This window comes from Drosophila obscura, unplaced genomic scaffold (assembly GCF_018151105.1).
Source record: "Drosophila obscura isolate BZ-5 IFL unplaced genomic scaffold, ASM1815110v1 contig_46, whole genome shotgun sequence".
Lineage (NCBI taxonomy): Eukaryota > Metazoa > Arthropoda > Insecta > Diptera > Drosophilidae > Drosophila > Drosophila obscura.
In genome coordinates this window covers 2,635,282-2,662,957 of record NW_024542835.1, presented here as the reverse complement: position 1 = coordinate 2,662,957, position 27,676 = coordinate 2,635,282, and the positions used below count along the sequence as shown (strand labels likewise).

The following is a 27,676-nucleotide window of genomic DNA, read 5'->3' as shown; positions in this document are numbered from 1 at the left end:
TAGTACAAATTTCACACGTCAATGATTTTCCATCGGGGCGACCGACAAATAAAAAAAATTGAATTTCTCTAACGACAAAACAGCAGCGCAACAGTTTCACCCCTCTGGCAAGAATAAGAAATCATTGAAACATGTCTAAAAAAGGGAGAAAAATAAGTACTGGGAGCATAGGGAGACGGAGACACCAGCAAAATGGGCGAGGAAGGGTGAAGGGTGAAGTGGATGCCAAAGGATTTTCGCAGGACCTGCTCTAAACTGGGGAAAAGTCGATGTCGAGTTCGAGGCAGACATGAAAGTCTATTAGACTCAACGAAGCAACCTTAACGTCATTTTCCAGCTTCCTTCGGTTTGAGGGAGGTACATGAGGTGGATGTGTGTGAGTGCGGGACAGGATATATGTAGGACCTCTGCGTGTCTGTGTGGGTGCTGTGATTCACAAAAGCTGACAAGCTCATCGATCCCTGAACATTAGCTAAACATAAATTACACAGATGGCTGCACAACAATTGAGGCGTTTATTATAATGTGTGTTCACACTTGAGGCTTTCAAAAGATGCATTCAAGGCGATAGAATGAGATGTGGAGACCTAGCAAAAGACAGAGACGACTAAAAACACAAGTGAAAAAGATGGCAGATTCATCTTAAGCAAACGAAAAATATTAATATAAATTAAGGCATTGGCACGACGGAACCAGCACTTCATTCTGGCAAGAGATGACCATATTTAGTGAATTTTCATTTGTCTAGAGAGAATTTCGTAGAAGGAATATCACAGATAGAATTCCGGGTATGGTAATTAATTTAAAATTTGTATCAAAACAGGAAATAATTCTGTTTAAATGAATAACAATTAAAATTGACACGTTAATGAAATTGAAAACTGGATTAAGATTATCTTTTCGGTTCAAAGTTCGAAGAAAAGTAAGCTTAGATGTTCTAGGTATTCAATACAATTAATTTTCCCATGAATTTGAATTTATTTTTGAGAAGTTTTAGTGTCTCATTTACTTAATGTTCTTCATATAATTCCATATAATAAAATATTTTCATCATCGAATGTCATTTCTCATTTATGGACAATGAATCTTCTACTGTTTTCCCTTTTCTATGCGGCATTATTTATTCATTCGACTTCTTTAAAAAGCACTACACATCGATTTAGACAAACAACTTGACTAAACAACCCCATCCATAAAGACAAGAGACCCGAGACCCCCGGCATGCTAAAAACTATTGCAAAACTCATTTATAGACAAAAAAGGAGCGAAACTTGAAGACTGCAATTGAGTGCGCCCTCCTCTGTCTCCATAAGAAACGGCACCCCACTTAAGATAATCTCATTGGTGGCATGCCAAAAAGTTTTCCCTCACACCCCTTACTCACACACAGCACATAAAAATGTCACCACAAAAAAAAAAACAAAAAAAAGAGAGCGGAAGGAAAAAAGAAAAACAGCAAAGCAAACAAGCAAGTGGAGAGGCTTCAACTAAAAAAGGTATTTCCTTTTAAATCAAATACAAAAATTGCTGCTGGGATTCCATTCCTCTGCTCGGAGTCCACTTCCACCTCACTCTCTCTCTCTCTTCCCTCTGTCCAACCCAACCTGGCTCAGTCGCCCTGCCCTTTTTACAAGTGGACACGATGGGCACTTCATTTCATTCCAAAAACATATTGAGCCGGGGCTCTTGAGTGTGCGCCAAGAGATAAGCGCAATTATATGGCTTCAAGTGGCAGACCAGGACACGACTGGGGCACCGCAGAGACCACGGACAGCCACGGAGGTCGCACAGTAAACTGTATAAATTAGGTAAAAAAAAAAGGAACGTAACGTAACTTATGTGGCACTGCCTTCATTGAGACAAATGTTGGGTCTTTAAGTGCATTTTTTCCCGTTTCTTCAAGCACTTTAAACTTATATATTACAGATACTACTTACCCATACGGGTATTGAAAATGTATACGGTGTACGAAAGATGTAGCAAATTTCTCTGAGCTTTCGCATCTCACATTCGTTCTCTGGTCAAGTGCTCGTTATGGACAATTTTGGTCCCAACTGCTTTTTGTAGCCTTTTGTTTCTGCAGGTCCTTCTTTTTTGTTGACCGCATGCTGAGTGTGGTCTTGGCCCGTGGGCGAGGCACCCATTGTGTGGGCCTCATTTTGAAGTGGCTTTGTGGCCGATCTCAAAGGAGGAAACTTGTCAAGCATCGGTTTTTGGGCAAATGTTCACAAGTGACCATTGAAAAGTTTACACGACGAAGATGTCAATATGTAAGAAATATCCTCGAGTGATGCTTATTATAAGTTGCGGAAACTTTTTGGGAAACAATTCTGCTTGGGGCATGCACATGGCTTGGCGCTGTGGTAGCAATAAGTCAGTTTTTTATATTTTAGGTGTTCTGGAAATCGTTCTAAGGGAAATGTATGTATGTATATTTTTTCTATGCAACACATACAAAGGTATCCGTTTTCTATCCTTCGGAGAAATATTCAACAACAACCCATATATAACCTTAGTTGACATGGCTCAACCGAATTATTGAAATGGGTAAAGTAATGCCTGATTTAGCAGCGTCTCAAATCTCACACAAACACTCTCCTCATTCTCTCGCTCTCTCTCTTTCTCTCAGCCACTCAATCTTTCAGATAGTCCCACGCACAGACACCCACTGCACATTCCGTAGAGAAACCCGAGTTTTGACTCTGGTACAAAATTATGCGTATTGCAAAATTTCCACCCCTCTCCGTACACCAGACCTCCATCGTCTCCTACATGGATTACTCCTTTTGATGCGGCTCCTTCTCTGCCAATTTGACTACCCTGTAGTCATAGATCAGTTGTAGTGTGGAGTTGTACATCATGTCGGAAGATATTTGTATGTTTATTTTATTTAGATATTTCCTTTTGTTATCTTTTCGTTAATCTTGTGGAATCTATAAGGTCAATAGAATCATTCTTAGGCAACAGATTGTCTTTGGATTGCAGGTAGTATAGCAGCCAGCATTAAAAAAAAAAAAAAATTAAGTTCAAGCGAATAGAAGCCCCAATAGTTTTCCCACTTTCTGCAAGTGAGAGTCCAGGGTGTCCCAAAGTCGAGATTTCGCTTTTGCCATTCAAGTTATTTTTTGCAGTCTTCGTTTTCTATTTGAAGTACAAAATATTTTTCGTTTATTTGCACAACGTTCCCCGTACCTTCGTACACACAACTTTTCTTCGTCCTGGCCCATTCTTCTCCTTCGTTTTCCCCTCCTTGCCGACTACTTGGCACTGGCGTCGTCTGCTGGAGCTTCTATCACTGCTCCTTCGAGCCACTGCTTTTTGGTAAGTTCTTTTCGGTTGGGTTTTCTGGATTTCTGCTCGTGCTATTTTTTTCCTTCTGTGCGTTCTGCCAGGCGGCGTCAAACGTCGGGCGGCGCCAGTCCCCATGTGCGTGGGTGCGTATGAGTGATTCTTTTTCTCCTTCTTGCCTCCTTGGCTCATTCATTCCTTCATTCATTTTGTTCGTCTTGGGTTTGGTAAATGCTGCGAAACATAAAACATCAAATGTAAATTGAAAGTCGTTCGTGTGTGAAACTGAATGTGTCATCAGTTGAAGCGTTTATCATTTTTTTACTGCTTTTCGTATTCGTTTTTAGCTTCATCTGCCGCAGACCCAGACCCTGGCACAACCCAGCACCAGCCCCAGAACCACTTTCTTCGGGGGGGTTCGCTTTAAGAAGTTTAGATTTTATTTGCAGGGGTGTCAAGTTGCCTTTAAACGATTCTGGGCGTTCTCGGCGGGGCTAAGTTGTTTGCCAGCGAAGGAATGACTTTTTTTTTGGTTCGGTCTTGTTGGAGCATTGACTGCGCAATGTTTTGTAAAATCTTTTATTTCCGTCTCAAAGACACGGCACATGTGCTGGCTGGGGCATCATATTTCTCGTATTTATTGTTCGCGTTTGTTGCTTCCATGTAAATATGAATCCAAATTACGTTGGGCATGAATAACTCAACAGAAGGAATAATCTGAGACCGAAGTCGTGAGGAAAGAGGCTCTAAGATATCCCCAAGTGGCATATTATTATTGATCCGATTGATTGGTTCAAAGGGATGAGTACTTAATGTATAAATTTAAAATGAAAATAGTCGAGTCAAAAAAAGTTGCATTGGCTAATTAAGTATCGTTATTAAATATCTAAGTAGAAATGTGACATGCTAGTACGAATATTTTATTTTACTGTATAGATTCAACGAGAGTCTTAAAGCAGATTACAGTAATGCTGGTATAATTTAATAATAAATAATAATAATAATTTAATATAATCTACTTGGGTTACGTATGATCCAATATTAAACTATTTACCAAAAATTTTCAAAAGTCAATGTAAATAACAGGTAATATTATTAAAGGTTTAATATCAAGCTGTGTTTGTGGCTTAACATGATTTGGAGACTATAATCTACTTACTTTTTCCATTAAAAAATATTAATTTAATATTTAAATATCCGTTTACATTTTAAACGGATATTTTTAAAGTGTAAAATGTATTCAATATGTATTGTATGTATTTAATATTCACATTGGAACATCCCCATACATCCCTTGGAATCTTTAAATTTGATGTGCTTACATACATATAAGCAAGCAATTACGATCCTCAGCTAAGGAAAAAATACACTTTTATTACAAGTTAATTATTTAAAGATAGTTTGTATATCCTCCCATTACAAAAAAATGAATTCCGTTCCTAGCATTGACTGTAAAACTAAGCTCCGCAGTCTGGTTAACGCAGGAAGTGATTTTTATTTCATTTTTATTAACGATAAAATAATACAATTTGGAATGTCCCAGGTCCCAGGCAAATGTTTCAAGATACGATTTCCTCCAACTGTAAAATCATCCATTGAACCATTACCATTCTAATAATTATTTTAGTATTCGGTATAACTATACAAAAAACAGGAATATATAATAAGATATATAATATAATAAAGAGCAGTGAACCCAATCACATGTGGCCTTGATTCGATGTTATAAAGATTTAATAGACCAGCACTTTATGTGCAATCATTTGATTTTCCAATTTATATGCAGACGCAACCGAGGGAGCAACTAAATTGTAGAATGTGCCCACAGAGAAAATATATCAAGACAGTCAATTAAGTGAGTTTTAGAGTGTAAAACAAAGTTGCTAATTATTTACAAATTAATTGAAAATTACAAAATTAATGGTATGTTTTCCTCTTTTTTCGTCTGTTTGTTGCTCCAAGTTCGGGTTTTCTCTTGGGTATTTTCTATGCAAATGTCAAGCTCAAACAGAACAATGGAGGGGAAAATGCAGCTGCAAAAACATTTGGGGCATCAACGACATCTGCCAGATGCCAACGAGAGCAGAGCAGAGCTGTGGTTGCCTTCAGTCAAGTGGTTGTTGTTGTTGCTGCTGTTTTTCCGGCCGGGTGGCACTAACTTCATGTCAATCCTTTTGTGGCTTTGCCAGTCGTTTAATTTGAATTTAAAATGTTATCCCGCCAAATGCAATAGACCCGCCCTCTCTGCATCCCTCTCTCAATCAAACTGTGTGGCACTCATTTTCCACTTATTTACAATTACCACATTTTATTATCCCCTTTGCTCTCCCCTCCCGCACCATCGAAATTGCATTTAACATTTCACCATTTTATTTATACTCCCGTTTATATTTGTCACGCTTGTGTCTTTGTTTTTGGAACCGTTCCCCCTTTTTCGTACAATTTTAACTGCATTTTTGTATGTCTGTCAAGTCCCACACAGTTGCCCACACAGTTTTCCAACCAGCTTACCCAAGCCCCAACCCCCGAAACCCAGCTGCCCTTCACCGGTGGGCCAGACCTTGCAGATTTTGATTGTATTTTTGTTTATTTTGTTGCAATTTTAATTACTTTAATGAAAGTTTTAATTGCGAAATAGCAAAAACGCACCGAGCGAGTGAGACAGCGCGCGACAAGAAAGACTCAGATATGGTAAGAGTGAGTGAGATAGAAAGACAGGGAGGAGGAAAGACCAAAGAAAGAGAGAGGAGACGAGTGGAACCTGTAATGAGTTTTTGCGGTCTAAGAAAGGTTGGCAGCTGCACGACAACGATGACATGAGAACACTGAAAACGTTTTTCAATGTTGCTGCTGTTGCTTTCCTGGAAAATTTCTATGCCAGGTAAATGCCAGGAATTCGGTGAGTCGCAACAAGGGGGAGGTGCACAATGAATGGCAAGGCTGATTGATCAATGGTAATGAGACCTCGCATAGAGAGTCAATTTGTACAGAATCCGGAAGCAAAGTCACGCGGATTATAAGGCACACTTGGTAATAAGTGAAATGCAATTACTGCATAGGAAATAATCAAATCAGTCACAGTAGCGGGAAGGTATCCTGCACAGATGAACACAGTCCGAACACAAACAGAAAAGTGTTCGCTTTTCATATCGAGGCAGGCAAAGCGGTTATTGAGTTATTTAAATATCGTAATCACAGTGTTGCCCTTTCAAACACTTGAGAGATCACTGTAAGCTTACCTGGATCAAAGTCACCGCAAAATAAATCACAGGAAATCACTTGGGTGACCGAAAGTCAACATCTTTAGCTTCCTGCTCATTACTGCAGTCGTAACCCGAGGGGAACTCTTTGATCCGGTCGTAATTGCAGTTGGTGGTGGCACTCACACACACATTTGCATATATATATTCGCATATATGTACATACATATACTCCCAGAGTTTATGCATACATACTCGTATATGCCCCACAAGAATTCCCTCTTGACCCACAAAACGATGCAAGCAAATCGGCACAAAAATGCATGTCATACGAGGTCTCGTTTACAACTCCATTGCCAGGCACAGGCACCGCACCGAGGTTTAAATAAAATATGCAAACAATTGAGAAGCCACAAAGTATGGGTAAAATGAAATAAGTGAGCCGTATCCAGTAGACCAGAGTAATAGAAAAGAAAAATAAACCGAAATAGAAATAGAATGGAAATGGAATGGAAATCAGAGACGAGATGGTAAACTGGGCATGCCAATGATGCAGGGCATAAAAGATACAAATGTATCTCCTGCAGGGGAGTGGGGAAACCTTTTCTCCTCTTTACAATACATTGCGAATGGGATAATAGAATCGTTGATTCATATAACAAATGTTTCACATTTTATTCCTATATTCTTGTATTCCTGTTCGGGTTCAGTAGGAAAACTTTCACTGAGGGCAGTGAAGTCTAAAAGAGATTACCGCAGACTGAATACGGTGTCTGTCTGTCCTCAGCTACTCGTATTCAGCTATTGACAAATCGGAATGTGTTTGATGTTTTCTTCTACTTTGTCAATTTTTTATAAGTTAAGTATGAAGACAGAAGGAATTAATTTTGGATTGATTTTCATTAGAAATTAATACGAATTTATCATAATTGGTACTTACATATCCACAGCCTTCCCTTTGAAAGTTTGCCACGGGATTCCTCTGTTAGATAGTTTTTGTATAAGACATTTTCAGGTTTCTTTTTCGTTTCTTTTTTTATAGTTTTGCCAGAGCATCGTTAAAAGCATTCGCTGTCGGCAGTGGCCCATAAAATGCATTAATGCTTTGCATGCTGTGCCCCAAAAGTCCAAGTAAATATATATATACTATATGTATATGTAAATGTACATACGTATGTACATGTGTTATATGTTCGTTTGAATGTGTGTATATGTATGTATAAAGAGGAGCAGAAATAAAAAGAGATCCGCAAAATTGCATTTTTGGCAACAAGATTTTAATTGCATTTTGTATGTGCTCATTACCTTAAATGGAGAGTAAGAGAGAGGGCAATTCTCCTTCCAGTTTCTTTCTCTGTCTCTGCCATACTTCTGCCCTCCTCTCATTCTGGCTCTATGTTTCCATCTCGTTCACTGTTTGGCATTGGTAGCCGTTTTAATGCCAAACTTGGCAAACTTATTTGGAAAGCGACAACTGGCTAAAGAAAAAAAATCAAATAAAAACGTTTCTTATGACGGTTCGACCAGCATATACCCTCTACGGATAATGCAATATAATTTAAGAAATATATAGACGTGCAGATTTTGCAAGACTAAGATTTATGAATATGTAATTATTATTCTTAAATTATATCCTGTTTGATTTATTTTTTTCCCAGAGACCCAGGAGATGTATAATTAAATTAAATTTATTTGCAATCGAATAAACAAAATCTTTATACACTCTTTTACCAACAAAAATCCATGGGTTTACAAACACAAAAAAATAAAGTAAGAAATTTACAGCCTGGCAACATTTGAATATATTTAAAAAAAAGTCTGTGAGGAGGAACAACAAAAAAGTATATTTCACACACATGTGTGTGAGTGTTTTCACTTATGTGTGTGGTGGTGTAGCCACCACCATACGAGTCTCCATGTGAGTGTGTCACTTTTGTTTCAAATGAGTGGCAAAGTGGCAAAACGAAATGGGAAGCAAAGGCGAGGAGAATACGAGCCTGGCCAAAAGTAAAGACCCCACCAAAGAGAACAAAAAACAAATCAAAAGAAGAAAGAAGTTTTAACGACAAAAACAAACAGGACGAAAAGGGGGGACGATTGTACCCCATGTGTGAGTGTATCTATGTATGTAAATGTATGTTGGCGAGGAGGGGGTGTATGTGCATTTTATTTAAATGAAAAATAATTAAACTGTGGATTGAAGTCTCTTTTTTGTTCGCTCTCTTTTTGGGCGTAACGGAAAGACAATTAGGAAATGGTCGTTTAAGCAAAAGAAGAGGGTACGATGGAAGTGGGAGGGATGGGAAATGCGTAGTTCTGTCGGAGTGGAACTAAGAAGATTCCACCAGCCCTCCATCCAATGGACTCTGCTCCACTTGCCTCTCTGCGATTATTCCTCTATCCATTCCATTATTTTCTCTGTTCATTTCGCGTTTTTCTTGGCTGTTAATACTATTATTTTTTCATTTGTGCAGTGCAACACACACGCGGATTAGTGTTGAAATGAAATCGATTTACACTCGTGTGTGGGTGTGTTTGTATGTCTGTATTTGAAGCCATTTTTTAATTAAAGTGCAGCCGTTAATTGCATTAATCACTGCATTTGCTATGGGCCTTAGTGAATGGAAACGGAATCGATGCGGAATGAAGCGCGATGCAACGAAACGCCTCGTGGCTGAGCAGCCCCACCCTCAACAAAATATTTAAATGATTTTCGCTTCATTATTTAATGTACCATCAAAAACCAAAGAAAGTTAGTTCAGTTAATTTGTCAATCAAATATTAAATACAGTAATTGAAAATATCCACGCAAGTAGGCATTAAAAATGCAAATATTTAATAGCTGGCTGGTAAAATAAAACTAAAATCAACATTAATAAAATTATATAAAACTATATGGTTATACATAATGTTGATTAGGACTAGTACAAGCCGTTTGTATCGTTAAATAAAAATACGTACCCTAAGAGATTATATTGCATCGTTACGGAACTCTCCACACATTCAATATTCCATTAAAAAACCCACACAAAAATCGAATTTCCTTTCAAACTATACATTCTGATGGCACAACTCAAATGTTCTTATAATTACAGCTCCACTGCAGGACTCTGAGTAGCCAGTTTGGACGTCACAGACTGAAGCAGATAGAAACCAAATACAATTGACATTTATTGGCCAATATATATTTATAAGGCCCGAACGGAAGTGGCCGAAAACCCCGAAAGGAGCCAGAGAATAGCCACACAGACTGGAGACTGGCTATAAAAGAGAAGCAAAGATAGGAAAAATATCTATTTCAATGCTGTCGAAGCTGCATAAAAACTGTCCAACGACAGGCCAAGGGGCAGCTCCTCCTCCACGCCACATGCAAATGTCCGCAAGGATAGCGGCGAGTGGGAAGCGGACGGCTACGATGCCATCGCACCGACAACAAACTGGGCGTGGCTGCATCTGCTGGCTGGCCGTGATCGGACTCCTCGTGCTGGTGCCTGGTAAGTGAATTACATCGCAGTCGGGGAATGGGACAAACATTGGGGCATGGGGAATTCTAAATCTCGGCTAATTCCGATGGCACAATGTCCATGGGTGTAATGGGCGGACAAAAACGTTGATGAAATACTTCCAAAAGTTGGGCCAAAGCCTCAAAACATAAATGACACTGACGGCCGACGGCGACTGACAGCCTCTCGTCCGCGTCCGCGTCCTCGTCCCACTCTTAGATGTGTCCCTGACTTGGCGATAATTAATTTTTAAGCCGCGCAAAATGAAGCGCGGACAAGTGGTGGGCACGGAACGGGTGGCAGGAAATACTGGTAGCAGGGGCAACGGAAGGGAAAATCAATCGTTCGTAAAATAAACAAATCTTATTTTTCCGCAAACATTATTTCTCATCAGCGGAGTGGAGCTATGCGGGGGAGACATCACCAATAATGGTAGCAGAGCATTGATGACAACAACATTTTTCATAAATGCGCTCATTCATCTGCATGAAACGATGACCAAGGGGGCGCTTTTCCCGGGGGAGGCACGGTGGGGCAATGGGCGCCTGCAGTGGGTGTTGATTCCAAGGAAGTCGTTTAATAATGCGAGGGTTGCCCAGGGAATATGGGAAATTTGTGCTTACTTTTAGTATTTAAAGTACCCAGCCAAACCTCAATTTTGATTTCTCGATGTTCAAAACCTAATCTAACAATCAGATAGATTCAAAGCTGCACTTAACGCATGCCTAAATATCCGATTAACTAAATCGAGCTACAAAATTGATAGAAGGATTATATTTAATTCCCTAGCAACTGATTGGCAGACCCTCGCCTTAGCACTCAACAGACTGCGAATCATTGCGCTTTCCTGCCACTCCACTCCAAGCCAGAGGGAGAGCCCTGCTCCAGCCCACTATCCACCCGAAACAAAACCAAAATGATGATGTTGCAAAAGAAACTACGATACTAAATATCCATCCAATGCTTCAGACTGCCATTTTTGCTTTCCCATTCCTTCGAGTAATTCTGACTGCTTTTTGCCTTTGTTTTGGCCCTGGCCAAAAGGCGCGAGCGGGACAATGTGCAAACAAGCAAAGCGAAAAGGCAACTTGACTGAGGAGTGGTAGTGGATATTTATGTATCTATGTGCGAGTATATGTATATGTATAGATATATACTCCATGTATAAACAACGAAAGCAATTGCTGCCTAGAGACAGAAAATATTTCATAATTTCTTGCGTGATAAAGTCGCATTTGTTGGGATTAAATGAGATTTTCTTGCAATTACCGAATGCGTGGGCTGGCAGAACTTTTATTTATTTTGCTCTTCTCTTCTTTTCCATCCGGCTGTCTGACTGTCTCTGCCATATAGTAATTTGTTCTTCAATCCCCGAGTACTCATCGAAATTACAATTTCTGTCGGCTAGCAGCTTAGCCGAAAAGCATTCTTGTTGATATTGATTCGAAACTTTGGTACTGGTACTGGGCTTCGGAATCGCAATGGGAATAAGAGTGCGAATGTGAATTGGAATTGGAAGAGTTTCGGGGGCGAAAAGAAAAAGTTGCCTTTTCAATTTCACCACACAATGGGATCGATACTTTCTAATTTATGCTAAACACAAACAATGCAGATGAATACGCATACGTATACGGGGGCAGAGAAAGTCCTCTCCCTGACCATCCCGTTGAGAGCCGAACAATAAGCAATGCAATGCCTTGCATGAGGGCAAGGGGCTGGCTCTAATACTCATACAAAGCTCAGCTCATCCTCTCACTCGCCCAAAGAGGAAACTTTTTCATCTAACTTCGGCCTAGCCCCAAAAAACATGCAACATGTTGTGCTGGCGCCCTCTCCTCTCGGCACTATCAAGCTCCCATCATTTGATTCTGGCAAAACAAAAGCAAAAATTGGCTATATCCTTCAATACAGGCTGGTGCCTGGAAAAAGTTTGTTCTTTGCGGGAACTTCAATCACAATGGATGGCAGCAGCAGCAGCAGCCGCAGCCCTGGCCGAGATGCGTTTTCAATTTTCCCGAATGCGCAAAAGTCAGTTAGCCTTCTCAACTGCATCTTCTCTCTCTATCATCATCACCAGCATCATCACCATCATCATGTTCTTAACCCACATCACACATACGCCCTGCCCTGGTGGTGTGCAAGAGCTTTACATGCCTGATGCTGCTACCAGGGCTTCTGTTAAGCATCTCCTCTACGGGCATACACACACACACACTCTCTCTTTCTCTCTCAGATACAGATACACACACACACACAAGTCTATCGTATCCCTTCCTTTCGCACACACTTCACTTTGCATATCACATGAACTTGCACTTTGCAATTTTTCCTTTTTTGGGCCAAGACAGGTGGGTTGTGGGTGCTGTGGGGCGAGTGTTGAACCGTCTTTGTCTAGCAGACATTTACCGTTTACTGTTTTGACATTCCAACTCGGCTGCAATGCAGGCAGGCGAGTGACGTGCCTTTTGTCAGCATCCAACCATTGTGTGAGGAGTGCGGTTGATGTCAGTCAGTTTGTCGAAATTCCCATGTAATGGGCCACTCTAAGCAGGGTGAGAAAGTGAGATGGAAGCATAGACAGAGATAGAGATAGGGGGTGGAAGAGAGCGAGAGATTGGTATACCAGCAGAAAATATTTTTTTATAAACTAGTGGCTAATGTGGTTGAACTCGGTAAAAGGTTTGGTATTCCTTGCAGCCAGCTTAATTCCAGGGAGTGTGCTAAGAATGAAGCCAAATGTGAAATTAACTTTGGAAAGCCATGATTGGAGCCAAGCTACCAGTCCGGCAGATAGTCAATGTCGAGGCCAGTTTAACAGTGATTTAATTGCAGTGATCGCTTAGTTGATTGGATAGGAATTTTTTTAGAGAACTTCTATAAATATATAAATGTGGGATTTAAATCTGGATTTAAGGGGGGACAGAAGTGGGAAGAGTTATCTATCGATAACGTTTCTGAGCGTTGCGTTCGTGTAGTTGAGTAAAGTACTAAAAAATAACATAGTTGTCCATCCAATACTTTTACGAATTAATTTTAAGCACCCATATTGAACGTTTGAAATATATTATTATTATCCGGAACCACTGAAATAATACGTGTAAGTTTCCTACCTAAATAAGGGCGTTCCAATTTATCTTTTGGAACTTAATATCTGCACACTATCCATATCTAGATCAATTCATTAAATGAATATTCTTTTCCAGTTAAATTGACTCTTTAGCAATGGAAAGACTCAACAAAATCACTCTCTGCATTTAAATAGTCCCTTGAAAAATAAGGTACATACTCGTAGAATGAAAAAAATAATTTTCAGAGTTACGTGAGCCCTATCGATGCACACTCGGAAGTTTTGACTGGGTAACTGATTCCACCCTGACGTAGCTGACTTAATTGTCGTCATTTAGAAAGTAATTCGATTTCCCATGTCTCTGAACTTATTTTTATATTTATTAGGTATTTATTATTTAATTTTAGTATTTTTTTTTTGCATGCACTAGTCACAGATCTATCCTTATTATGATTAATTTAAGTACATATAGGGAACAGAATATTTTCGAAAAATTTAAATCAAACCAATATTCATGTCTATCAGCCATACCTATCACATCCGGGAAATCCAATTGTCAAAAGTTTTACTAAAATAGCCACTACATCCAAACGAATTCAATCATGCTGCCTGCAGGTCTCATATCAAAATTAAATCCACCGCAATTGGATAGCAGATCTCTCGTACACAATTGAAAATTAATATGCCAGCTCTCGTTTTGTAATCCCATAATATGTATCATCTATTAAGTGGCCTAGGCACGTCACACTATGCTGAGCTGCACTTAAAAGCGTTTTATTAAAAAAGAAAACCAAAAAATTTTTTTTTTTAATTTGCATTTCATTTGCAGCATACTCGTGCAAGTGAAGAAAAATTACCTTAAAATACAATTTTATATACGACCATGTGTATGTGTATGTGTAGGGTAGGTAGTATTTGTATGAGGAGCGGTGAAAGGATAAAGGCTTATGAAATATCATCAAAAAGATGTGAAAAACAGGCTTAAAATCTCATATAAACTGGCAGACAAACCAACAACCGTAATAACATAAAAAATAGTTGACAACAACGCCAGCAGAAACTACAATGAAACAGCAACAAGATGGTCAATGTACCCGTATAAATGTATTGTAAATTGTATGCTTCCCTCTATACTCTTCCAGAGGATATTTTGCCCAGGTGCCTGCATCGCACAGAATAAATTATTTCCCATCCTATTAGGATATATTAATTTCGGAAAATGATCTGTACTTTCTTTGTAAACTAAGGGACTGAGGGACAGTTTCAACTCTATTTGGCAGAAAAATATAAGGGGATACCGAGATTTTTTCAATATTGGATCTCCTTTTTTGAATTTAAATTTTTTAAAATATCAATAATTATCATTGGAACGATGGATCTGCAAGGGTATCTGAGGGTGCGGCCACCGAAGCTAACTCTCCCTTTTCCTCTTTTTTTTGGTTATGAAATATGAGTCAAGTTTTCAATGCATGCCGGATGCATTCATTATACCGCTGACGAGACTTCCCGAGAAAGGGAGAGAGAGAGACATGGAGGAGTGTGAGGAGGAGCAGCACACATGTTTGTCATTATGCAGTTTCATGTGGTTGTGTTGGTGAGGGAGATTTTCTTTGAGTTTTTTTTGCACATATATGACAAATGCATTGCACTCACAAAACGCACATACACCCACGGATACAGTCACAATCTTTATGATCTCATGCATATGTATGCGTTTATAAATGCCACTATACTGAGACAGATACAGATAGTCAAAAAGAGAGAGAGACAGATGGAGAGAGAAAGGGACAGAGAGAGACAGAGAGAGGGAGTTAACATTACTTTAAACCAAAATGGCGGTCGCTTTTGTGTTGGGCGATAAAAATCCTGTGGACCAAACATCCTGGCGAAAAGTATATTTTATGTAGTGAAAAGTTTGTTCTCGGCCAGAGGCACAAAAAATTTGAACAATATTAAAAATAAATACCAAAAAAGATTAAATAAAAATGAATGCAATCAGGTTGACCGTCTCGACTAGAAAATACCGAATGATAGAACAAGTAGCGGTACTTGGGTTTGACTTTCCTAAAGGGAATGGATTAAAGTTTTAATATAAAATTTATCCGCTTAGTTTGGTGTCTAAGATAAGAGAAATCTGAATAGTTATATAAATAACACAATTTAAAGAATATTTTATCGGCAAATATTTTGATTATTTGTAATTGAGGGAATCAAAGTAACCCCTAAATTATCGACCACCTTCAATGCATGCTACACAAACCTATACCTTACTATCCTCACTTATTTTAACCCTTTCGAAACTCCAGCAAAGGTTGTTTGGAAGTGAATATCGCATACCGTCAGGTGCACAGCCGAAGCAAATTGATTCTGATCCGTTTTGATTTCTAGAAATTAAATGAGATTTTCCAGTGAAACAAATAGTAACCCATTCATTCGGGGATTGCAATAAAATAATGCATTGCATACGCTCAGGGGCGCGAGTGGCGGAAATTGAATGGAAAGAGGGAGGCGGAAAGCGTGTGAGAAAGAGCAGAAAAAGGTGTCGAGCATGCCAAGTCACGAAAGGAGAGACGGCACTTTGCAAAAAGGCGTTTGCTAATTTTCTAAGACATCAATTCGAGGGGAGCGATGGAAGTACGTGTGACAATGTCTGTCTCTGGCTCTGACTCTGTCGCTGGCCTTCCACCACCCCCATTCGAGACTTTTTTTTTGCGCTGATTTTAGCACGCACACATTTTGCATACTGATCAGCAATCAGTGGCAACAATTCGGGGAGTTTTGGGGGCTTGAGGGCGACCTATGTAGGAAGTGTCGAGTTCAAATTAAAATTCCACTTTGGCATTTGGGGAATTCAATTATTTTTGTGTGCCACTCCCCTGACTTTAGCGTCCTCTTCTGGTCATGCAAGCTGACAGTTTGTCTTCTTCCTTTGACCACGAATAACTAGAAAGTACTCGAGTCACGGCCCGCGCTGCGCCGCCTCCTTACATCCATTCACGATTTTAACAAATAAATACCAAAGCATCTCTTACACATGCCCAGATTTATTGCCTCCCATTCCACCGATGACGCTGCCGATGCCGATGCCAATTGTCGGGCAATGCAATCAGCGTGTGTATTGATTTGGAAAATTAAATATTTTTCCTTGATTACTCAGAGCACAGATGCAAAAAAGAAGTGGAAAAGCGTTTGCGAAAAGTCGCGGCCTATTCCCATAAATTACCCAATCCGAATTGCCATTGACGAGTACTTTGTTGCTTTATGAAACTTCCGGATGCCATCAGAAAAATTTTAATTAGTTCAAAGCGGTGGGGACTTATTTCTGTCAAACTAAAAAAAGTTTGGGCCGGTGAGTAGCGGAGGGCCTTCGAGTGTGGGGCGGGAGTTTGGGGTAACAGCATGGACACATTGTTATCGTTTCCGTATTGCGTTCCGCTAAAAGCAAAAACATGTCGAGACAGAGCACGGCAGATGGGCAAAGAGAAGGGAAGAGAGGACGAAAAAATATTGTAGGAATTTCGCTTGCTTAACGGAAATGTATAAATTGCATTTTGCGCCATGGCAAAGGAACCTTAATGCGTGGCAGGTGGAGAGGCGAGTGGGATGGTAAAGTTGGGTTTGGCTGAAACTATAGCAGGTGCATCTGGAAGAATGTTGTGCTAAATTTTAACCACTACATACTGGCACACACACAGACCTGGAGCACCAGGATGCACGGAACGGGCGACAAAAGTGTCGCTGGCAATTTGAGTTGAAGAACCAGGATAAAAACGTTTCCGCCTTAAAATTTTGAGCATTAAAGTTTTGAAACAAGTGTAAAATGTAAACGTTCCCATATGTTATATGTTTATGTTATACTCAACTTAAAAATACATTCATACATATATACATTTATATTGATAGTCTTGAGTAACTGACAATTAATATATTATTTAATATAATGAATGTTCCTGTAATAGTTTTGGATTTAATAAACCATTCGAAATAACTTGGAAAATTCAGAGCTCTCTCAAATGCTCTTTCTTTATGTCGGGTGGTAAATGCTATATAGTCACACACATGCTGCCAGCCACCGCATAAAGGCGAAAAAAAGAAATGAAAGAAGGAAGAAAAAAAGATGGAAAGTGTTAAGAGCATTTTAGCTCTTCGTCTCGCTCAGCACACAATTCGCAGACATTTTTCACCGTCATTCTCTCACATCTTTTTCGGCGGGGGAAAAGCACTTTGCACTAATGCACCTGAAAATTTAAAACATGTCATAACATAAACATTTATCCCTGCGGCAGCCATCATCAGCGGCAGGAAAAGGGTGTTAAATCTTGCTCCTAACTTAAAGTTTCTCAATTACATCACAAATGGATTGGAAATGCAATGAGAACTTATTAGTACTCGTATTTGCTGCAGTCCATTCGCGGCGTGTTCAGGTCCAAGAAGTGATAATTAAAGTCTTAGAATAGATTGGGATATTTTTATCTTCTAAGTGTTAGTCTTCTTAGTTTCAATATTCCAGACGTTTACGTTGTAGAAATCAGAAAAAAAAATGAAATATTTAATCAGAAAATAGAATAATCCCCAAAATAAATGTATTTCCCTGAATTTTGTTGCAACAATGTACTCGTAAAACACATACAAATCATCTGTATTCCAAATGAAAGCTCGGCAACATTTAAAAGGTCGTTCCAAAAATTATGCATTTTTTTCTGTTTTAAAATCAGGCAGAACGCAGAGAGCGAAGAAGAGATTTTTCATAAAATGCTTTCAAATTTGCGCTAATTGATTTTTCCAGCAAATAATAAACACTTCTCCCACACCATATCGTCCCTAATTTTGTGTCCTCCTGCTCCCCAGGCCAAAAATAAATAGAATAGAGAACACAAAGAACCCCCAAAATGCTCATAAATTCCATCAAGAAAAATCCCCAACGCCTCCAAAAAAACAAACAAAAAATGTATTCAAGGGGCTCAGAGAAAGCTCTCGATTTTGTGGGCTTGTGGGGGATTGTATGTATGTGTGTGTAAGGCTGGGCAAATATTTAATTTATTTCAATTTCACTTTTAATTTAGGCACTAATCTAGGCAATTTGTACACTTACACGCCATTAAGCGAGACATGGAGAGAGAAATTAGCGGAGATCGCGGAACCAAAACAATAATTAAAATACACTTTGCACGCAAATCAAGGACAAGGGAATTTGTTTGGTAAAAAGAAGCTAGAGAAATGAAGTTTAAAAAGGAAAGAAGCAATAACCGATCCATACGACTATAAGTAGACAGTATCCGAAGAAAAAACAATTAAATTCTACCGGTCTGTTCAAATTTATATCAGTATTTATTACCGATAAATAATTTACCAAAAAGAACGTAAAAGCACTCTAAAAGAACTGAAGATTCCAAGAGATTACCTTAAATTTATTGGAAATAATAAATTCCATTCCGCAGATATTCCAAATATTGTCCGCTAGTATCAGTTATTCTTAAACCTCCATTTCAACAGCTTAACCAAAGCTTCAGTATTACAAATTTGATTATCCAGCTAACGAACCCTCTGCATATAAGACTTTTATCCCTTGGAGTGGATGAAGTAGAAGGCCAGGGGAGAGACAGTCGACGCCTTGGTCCATCGCCTTCCAAGGAGCGGACATCATCCCTTGAACCATAAAATGCTCACGGAATATTTATTTGTTTTCATTTATTTTCAATAATTTCGAATTTCCATTACATTAGTTTCGGTTGCTTTTTTTGGTGCTGCTCTCCCTTATGATGTCCTTTATGCCTTTGCACGAAAACAAACAAATTTCGGGAGATTTGGGGTAGCCGCCCCAACGCATTCCACCAACGCCGCGACGTCGACAAATTCTTGCTTTGATTACTAAACTAAATTTCACCCCGAAAAAGTTGCTACAAATATAAAATAAATGCCATCGGTCTGTGGCCCCCACAACAGGCCAGGAGGCAAAAACTTTTCTCATTTCTACATCCACGGGCCACATTGATACTCGTACAGCAGCAACGGCTGCTGGATTCTCTCCTTGAGACTATTTCTTCGAGATTATGTACGAGTACGTATACTCCCCAGTAATCCTTGCTTACTTTCCGATACGTTCTGTTCCCGGCTGGCCACCAAAAATACTCGTACACAAATCCAAGTGACATTTGGCACTTGCCCTGAACAAATTTACACATCTTTTGAGTTGTTTTCGGGTTTTCGGGTTTCGTGTCGTTTCTTTCGCCAGCTTCTTCTTGTTTCTTTCTCCTTTTGAGTTGCTTTTGTCGCATGGCTTCCGTTTCCTGTTCATTTGCTCACATTTGGCATGGATGTGAAATTTTTTTAATAAAACTGTCAACAGTTGATGTAGATTAAGAAATTATGGCAGTTTGCAGAAAGTTTTCTCCTGTTCTCTCGGATGTTCGGTTTGTTTTCGGGGTGGAGAATCAATCAGCGACAAAGTTCTTGGCTCAATGAACTAATAATGTGAGTGCGTCCCAATATTCGAATCGCTTCTGATTCGCTTCAGGATTTTCCTACTATGAATTCAAATGAAGCTCAGTTCTCCTTCTGCCCGGTCTCAGCGGCTGCCTGTTTTTGTCGAGATTTGCCACTGGGCACAGAAAACGCAAATCTATGGGGCCACTTATTGCATTTTGATGAGAATCCGATTTGGATTTCTTTGAATTTGCCTACCAGAGGAGCTCCCATCTCCCAGTTACCAGCCAGCAGCGACCAGCTCAAAAGGAGCCCAAGTTTATTGCCTCTCTATTCAGCTGCCAGGCTTCAGGATGTGCCTTGTCCAGCTGCAGTTCCTGGGCCGATCATTCCTTCCCTTCCTGTCCGACCCTTCCTTTCCTGTCATCGCCACCAGTCCTCCTCCTTCTCTGGCTCGATTTTGCAGGCGATTGCGTCAAAATCATGCATAACTGCATTTTAAAATTACTATGAATGGGGACATGGTCCTTCAGTGTGTGGTTGGCCTATCGTTTATCACCCTCCTGGCCAGAGCCTGGGACTGGGAAGGTAGGAGCAGTGCATTAGGTGGTCACCGCAAACATTGGGTGAATTGTGAGCCCGAGAATGTTTGCCAGCCGAACTGGTGTGTGAGACATTCATTGAAATTCGAAATTCAAGTTGGTTTCTCTCCCTCTCCGTCACCGACTGCGACCCTAACTTAATGATATTCCTAGTAATTAGTTTGTAAGAAATATCGATGCTTAATGTGGCCAAATTGAAGGAGACAGATACTTCCTTCTTGTTCAAATCCATCCCACACTATCTGTGATTTGTGGCGATGCTCCGCACTACTCATCGTAATCAGATTTCCACCCAAAATAAGCCTAATGCCGAAATAAAGACTCGTCTGACGCGGAGCCACTCGTGGATAACAGATAACCGCCAGACGATACAGTTAAGACTTTTCCTGCTTATCAAAACCGAATTACAAATCCCCCCACGAACCGAGCAAATGGACGGACGGACAGACGGACGGACAGACCCGAGGGGATAAGTCTGAGGAGAACAATGGGGATGATTGAAGGGCTAAAGTCTTTTATCAAATGAATGTTCCATAATAAATGCGAACAAGACAAATGTGAGGAAACCGAATCGCCGAAGCCTTCTTGTTTCTGTTCTTGTTGACTTTAAGTTAGACAAGCGTACGGTCGCTCGGATGGACGGATGGCTCCGAAAGACATTGCAAATCTCAGTCACTTGAACACAATCACGGCCCGAGTGAAGGATACAAGACAAATAACACGGAACAGGAACAGAAACAGAAAAAGCAAGAGACCAAAAAAAAAAAAACAAAGCTAACAAACTAATAGACAGAAGGACACACTTCTTGTTGTTGTTGTTGGCTGACTATTGATAAGCATCGAATTCATTAATTTATATGTTCGATGAGTATCAGGCGCAGAATCACACAAGCAGAAGCCGAAAGGAGTCTGCCTCCTTCGTCAGGATAGCTTTGTAATGCGAAACTAAGTGATTTGAGTCAGACATGTGTGTGTGTGTGTGGGTGTGTGGGTGTGGGTGGAGCATTTTTTGTGTGTGTGTGTGTGTCCTGTTGGTCTGTGCGTGTCTGTATATCTTCATTACAAATCCTAGCTGGCTTTTGCCTTGCGGATTTCAAATGAAATGTTCTGCCTGGTCTCTAAAGCTTCCATCGCCCCCCCACCATTCTTTGATGGTACAGTGGGGCAATCCTAATGACTTAAGGAATCCTCTCTGGGTGAGAGATCTACACAAATTAGTCACATGATGGCCTGGTAGGACAATCCACATTCTACCTTCCTGGGTCACATGGTTGAACGGCAGTGGACCACTGTGCAGCAGCTCCCCGCTCCCTTTGGACAGTCTTTATGGCCAGCGCAGAGCTGCCTTAGACAGCTGCCTTTGCTTCGGGGTCGGTCCCTCTGTAGCTTGACTTAAGTAGTAAATTCAATCAATTTGGACGAGGCACAGCACACAGGCACACACACGTTATCACATGGCACAAGCCAAAGAAAGAAATCTCCTTCCGAGGAGCAGAGAACAATAAAATCTCAACTTAAATATGTCACAGCAATTAATACAAAGGCAGACGGACCCAACAAAACACCAAGAGAGCGTAGGGCAAGGACAATGGGTGGGACTAGTGTCAAAAGGTCTTTGAAATGAAAGTGAACTCGTACAGGAAACTGCTGTAGGCCAATTCTCTATGTGGCTGTCATGTGGGAAGCGCTGTGAGGGCCGACGTATGCGTAATAATGCCCAAGCCACATATCCTTCAACGCCCAGAAAGGTACTCAGAGACTAGTATTTTGCATTTGACAGCTCATTTGTGGATTTCTTTCTTTGGAATTTACGATTTGCCTTTTGATCAATGCGTAAATGGTCAACAGAGCCACGGGGTCAGATGATATATGGCCAATCGATGATCCAAGTCAAACAAAAACCAAAACATTTACACAATTAGAAAGCAGCCTTGGCCAGCCAATAAATCAACCATATTTACATATATCAAAGTGAGCTCGGGCCAAACAAAATGGGATTGTTATAAATCAAGTCGCTACAATCAATTAAAATGGGAAAGGGAAAGGCCATGGCAAGCTTGTCTTGTGGTTTCTGGCTGCTTCTTGGCTGGGGAAAGGAGTGAACTATGACAGAGACATGCAATGTTTGTGCTGAATTTTGATATGAAATGTAAATGGAATGCAAAGTGAGATTGAAATCAATATGTGGGAGTATTATGAGATTAGGATTGTCTGTTATATACATACATAAGTACATATATACAATTCCATGGTTTAGCTATCGATGATAGTTTAGTTTCTGGATCTAGACACACAGTCGGAATGTGTATATATTGGAAAAGCCGACCCTCTCGGGTATACATAAATATATTCGCCATCTACATGTGATTATTCACTCTGTAGACTGAATATCCCTAAGTCATCTGTAAAGTTTAGAATGTTAATGTCAAACAATCAACTTCACCCAACGAGCAATCAATAATCCCAAAAGATGCTCCATTTGAGTGGCGTTAGGAGAATATACAAAATGCCTGAACAATGGTATTCAAAGGTATTGTATCTATCTGTCTGTCCCTGCCCCCAGCATACATTTCCTTAGATTATAGTGCCCACAGATCCGAAAGATGCCAGCTTGTCAAGTAGCATCAGCAGCAGTAGCAGTAGCAGCAGCAGCAGCAGCAAATACAATGATACCAAGGTGCTATAAAATGGCAGACAGCATCTCAAATTGCAGCCAGAACTTGGCATTGAGAGAGGCGTAGACATCCCCCCCACCACTCGGCAACATTGTTTTGTAATTTATTTTCTTTCAGACAGTTTTTCCATACCTGAAAAGAGGGCTGGAGCTGAGCTCTGCCTCGAACCGAAAGCTAACCGAAATCAACTTGCTACTTATGCGTCGTCATTGCATAAACAAGGCAACTCCTCTCCCAGAAGCAGAGGAGGAGCAGCAGCAGCAGCAGCAGCAGCAGCAGCAGGTTTCTGGTTTCGTTTCCTGCTTCTTCGTTTCTTTTTTTGAAAAATTGCAGCAGTACGTGCCACAGGAGTTCTACAGTTGAGCTCTGAGGTCCGCTCCAACTTCGCATGCAGGGCATGCACCACTCTCCTGGGCTCTGTTCCGCTGCCGGACCAAAGATAAATTGATATTTTGGGGCTCTGGCAACCTGATATTTACCTCTGTGCAAATTTTTTGCATCTTTTTTTTTTGGTTAGGCAATACGCAAAATGGGTATGTTGTCCATTAAAAAAAAGGAGCAGTAACAATATCAACGGGGACAAAAAGGTGGACAGCCGACGGGAAAAAGTTGCAGTCGTTTATTGTCCATTGTCGGCCATGGAGTTCTCTATCAGAATGCCTTAATTAAGACCGCTCAGACTGGCCAAAGAGTCAGACTTCGTTTCGATTTTTAACAGCGCAGCTGTTACCAAAAGCCCAACCCATCCCCACTTCATCCTGTCATCCGTTCGGGGCAGCAGAACAAAAAAAGAAACCAACAATTTGCAGTTCACAGTTAAAAGCACAACAGAATACGACGCGGCACGGCACGGCGCGGAGCTGCGGCAGAAGGGACTGCCTGGGACACGTTATTGGAAAAACACCGAAAATTGGTTTGTTTGACGTCCCAATGTCTGGGCAAGTAACAGAGCATATATACGTACCTATATGAATATATGTATATATCGCATCCATCGCATATAGTTACCGTCATTGTGAAAACTCTCGGATGCCCACAGAAATGGTTCCGAAATGAAGAAAGAATCATTGACGGGAACCCGAAGAGCGGCCCACCAACGATAGACAGCCAATCATGGCTTTTATTTGCGCTCTTTTGTTAATAACTTTGTGGCAGTCCAGTCCAGTCCAGTCCGGTCCAGTCACAGTTTACGAATTTCCATTGTACGCAATTCAGTAACGAACTCTGACAACAATTTAAAATTGAATCAGAGGTGGGAAAACTTTTCAAGAGACAAGAATGGAAGTTTTAGTAGCCAACTAAAAACATTTTCAAGGCAATCAAAATGTTGAAAAGGTAATAAATTTAATGCGGTCAGTAGGAAATAAGAAATCTATTTATGATTGCCAATTAAAATATATAACATGAAATATATAACCGCAAAAGATGTATTAACCTTTTGAAAGAACATTTCCATTGTCTACTTCTGATTTTCTTCTACTTCTTTATTTTTTCGTTTCTCTTCTTTAGGGGAGATGGAGGTTTTATTTTTATTTAACCAAATCTATACTTTTACCATTACAAATGTATTTTCACACTGATTTGCAGTGTATGATTTATGAGTGTATGGTGAACATTTTAAGATTTGTCTGAAGAACTACTACTAAGCCAGACATACTAGTGTATAGGGCCGTGATTTTGTAGTAAGTGTATTTTTGGCAATCAAAATAGAATTATTTCTGAAGATGGTTTTATAACGGCCTGAAAATATTTTTTTCACTGCTTAGACACACGTTGCAAGCTCCAAATGTCATGCTGAAAAATGTCATGTCCATGTACAATCTCTGCAAACATTTTAAAAAGTGGTTGGCAGTTGTTGAAGCATTCATGGGATCCCTCTTGCAATGCGATTTTTAGAAGCCCATATGGAAGAAATCGTTTTTCGAAGCAAATATTTACAAGAAATACAAGTTTTAATTTATGCAAAAATCGACGGGGCGGTCGGCATGGTATTGGGTTGGGGATGAACGGCCAAACAAATCGATCCATCACCTGCAGTTGCAGCTGGCCATGCAAGATTTCTGGTAACGGAAACCGAGCGGGGAAAAGCAAAAAGTATATTTGTATCTATGCATTTTGCATGCGGGCTTTCAGCAACTGTTGTCTGTCAGGTGGTGGACACACTCTCGCACACACATGGGAACACGGACAGACCGTTTATGTCTATATTTGCCACGTTGCACACTCCAAGCCCTGTCCACTTGTCATCCAGACCGCTCCACTCCACTCCACTCCGCACTCCCCATTCCCCACTCCCGACGACAGGTGGAATAAAATGGGAGAACAAACAGAACCATTTTTAACTGAGAACCAATTGTGTTGGGTCACCAGGGAAGTGAATGGGTATACGGAAATGTCACACCAAGTGAGATCAGACTGCATAGAATATACTCGTGCATGTGTCAGGAGAGACAGAAGTATCATGCTAAAATGGAAAGCGTTGTATGAGCAGTTATGGACTGAAATGGACTGAAATGGACCGAAATGGGGTGCAAATGGTAATTATCAAATATATATTTATAAGACAGAATGCTTTATGTGTATATGCTATATATTTTGAGTTATTTAGCTGATCCTCACACATCCAAACACACAAGTTCTGCAATAAAATTTACAAAAATGGCAGAGGAGCGTTAAAGCCTTCTGAAGCCATCGCCCACCATTCCCCCCCATCAGTAGTTCCCATCGTCCAGCGCCAGCGTCAGAGCCTGGCTCCTTGCTCGCTCATTGCATATCAATGGAAATGAGTTTTTACCGAAAGTTCTTTGCGACCGATGAAGTGCTCGTTGTGGGTGGGGGATTGAAGTGGAGGGAAGTCGAACTTTGGGTCTTGTTGTTGCCATGTGCGATGGTGCTTCTGGCGACGCTTTGGCGGTCGCCTACAAATACGAACACACTCGGAGGGCAACACACAGACACTCATGCAAAACACAAATGAATGCCATGCACAGAGTCCTTTCGTCTATACCCTGGCCTGCTTTTACAGTCGCTCCAATCACCCCACCACCCAACCAACACCCATCCATCCATCCGCTCCGTGGCCGCCCTCTTGCTCTGGTCCTGGAGATGACATGTCAAATGCATGACCAAATAGTCTTTGAATTTTTCTTTTGCTCTCCCTTTGTTTGACAGATTTTCCCTGAATTTCCTTTTATCATATTTTTCAACACATCATATCGTAGATATAGATTTCCTTTTGATTTCTCATTAAAGGTTTTTTATTTTGCTGTTTCTCTTTCAGTTTTCTCCTTATACTCGCATTATGATAAGTTGGTGGCCTGGTTTTCGCTCTTTGTGGTTTGATAAATGGGAAAATAATGAAGCATCCACATGCTTAATATATCAAACGGGGGGCAACGATAGAAAAGTACTTCTCATAAATAGATATTCATTCGTAGATATACATAGCTAAATATATAACTAAAACTAAGTTCAAGAGTTCTGATTAAATGGAAAACATTTGAGGAAAAAACCAAATATAAAATTGACTCAATTCTTTTGATGCGATAACTTCTCACAAAATATGTTAAAGAACACCAACAGCTCAACAGCTGTTGTGGAAAGATTTTATTCCATTTAATACTCTTAAATTAACAATTAACCCTTAACCCCTCAATCGAAATTTCTCTCCATGCAAGCTTTCATCTGGGATTGATTCGAATCCCATATCAAATCCCAATTTGTAATGCTCAAACATTAACAATTTCAGGAAGTATCTTTGACATAAATGATCCCATATTTCCCAACATATCCGTTCCGTTCATATATGTACGTATTCAATGCTGTTGTACGAGTACCGAAACGCTCCCTCCAATGATTGCCCACAATGCATAAAGGAAAAACATGACAACGAACAAGTGTCATGCGAAAATTGCACAGATTTTCATTTAACATAATTCCAAAAAAAAAAATATAGGCAAACCTGAATAGCGAAAACCAAACAAAGTACAGCAAAAAACGTATTTTGGTTCAAAAAACCAAACCAAATACAACAACAACAAAAAAACGCAATTTCGAGGGCTGGAAAAGAGCGGGTATTGTCAGGGCTCGAATTCAATACAATAATAATAAAATTTGTATGCAAAATAGGCGTTGAATGCATGCAAAGATTGCAGGGGAGGACGAGCGCGATCCCGATACAATGGGTCTGGTTGGTTGGGTTGGTGGCTGCGCCTGATGCCGATTTACATATACAAATATGCAGCAGAGAGCTGCGATGCTGCTCTTGGGGGGTGATGCCTCCCCTTGTTGAAAAATCGTAATCAAAAATTGCGCAATAATTTGCATGTTTATTTAATAGCCCCAGCGCTGAGCGGTTCGCCTTCGCCCCCCTCCAAAATCACACACACAGACACGCCAGGCCCCAAACCATTTTCCCCATTTTTGAAAACACCACAAAGTGCCATTTTCCTTTGTGTGCGTGAGTGCATTGTGTGTGTGAGTATCTGTGTGAGTGCTTTGCAGTGCAGTGACAAACATTTTTGGGTATGCAGCAAACTGCGAAACTCTGTTTTTGGTTTCCCCTGCATGGAGTGTGAGTGGGTCGGCTATTTTCGGTTGCCCTCATCTCTAAGCCTTGCCCTCGCCCGCCCTCTCTGGATACTCATTATGTGAGTGTTTTTTTTTCCATAATGAAATCGTCTGCGGGCTGAGTTTTTGCATCTGTGTTTGTTTTTGCATTGCGGCGCAGAGAGCGAAATGTTTGCGGCAAAGTTTTATGACACTCCAAAAACAAAATACAACCATAACATTAAAACAAAACCCAAAACCGAAACTGAAAGAAATACCCAAATTAGCGGACAATTTTCAAGTTCTGCGTTGTGCCGGTTTTTGACTTTGAACATAATATTATCAAATCCTCGTTAAATGTGCGACACTC

General features: G+C 40.3%; 1 protein-coding gene across 1 annotated transcript in view; it reads left to right on the top strand.

Moving 5' to 3' along the window:
- The window catches only part of LOC111071744, a 47,897-nt gene that overhangs the window by 6,453 nt on the left and 13,768 nt on the right, over positions 1-27,676 (top strand). The window contains exon 2 of the mRNA XM_022363243.2: positions 9,584-9,982. Within this exon, the coding sequence (XP_022218935.2) occupies positions 9,790-9,982 (193 nt within the window). The 5' untranslated portion in view covers positions 9,584-9,789. The remainder of the gene's footprint in view (positions 1-9,583; positions 9,983-27,676) is intronic.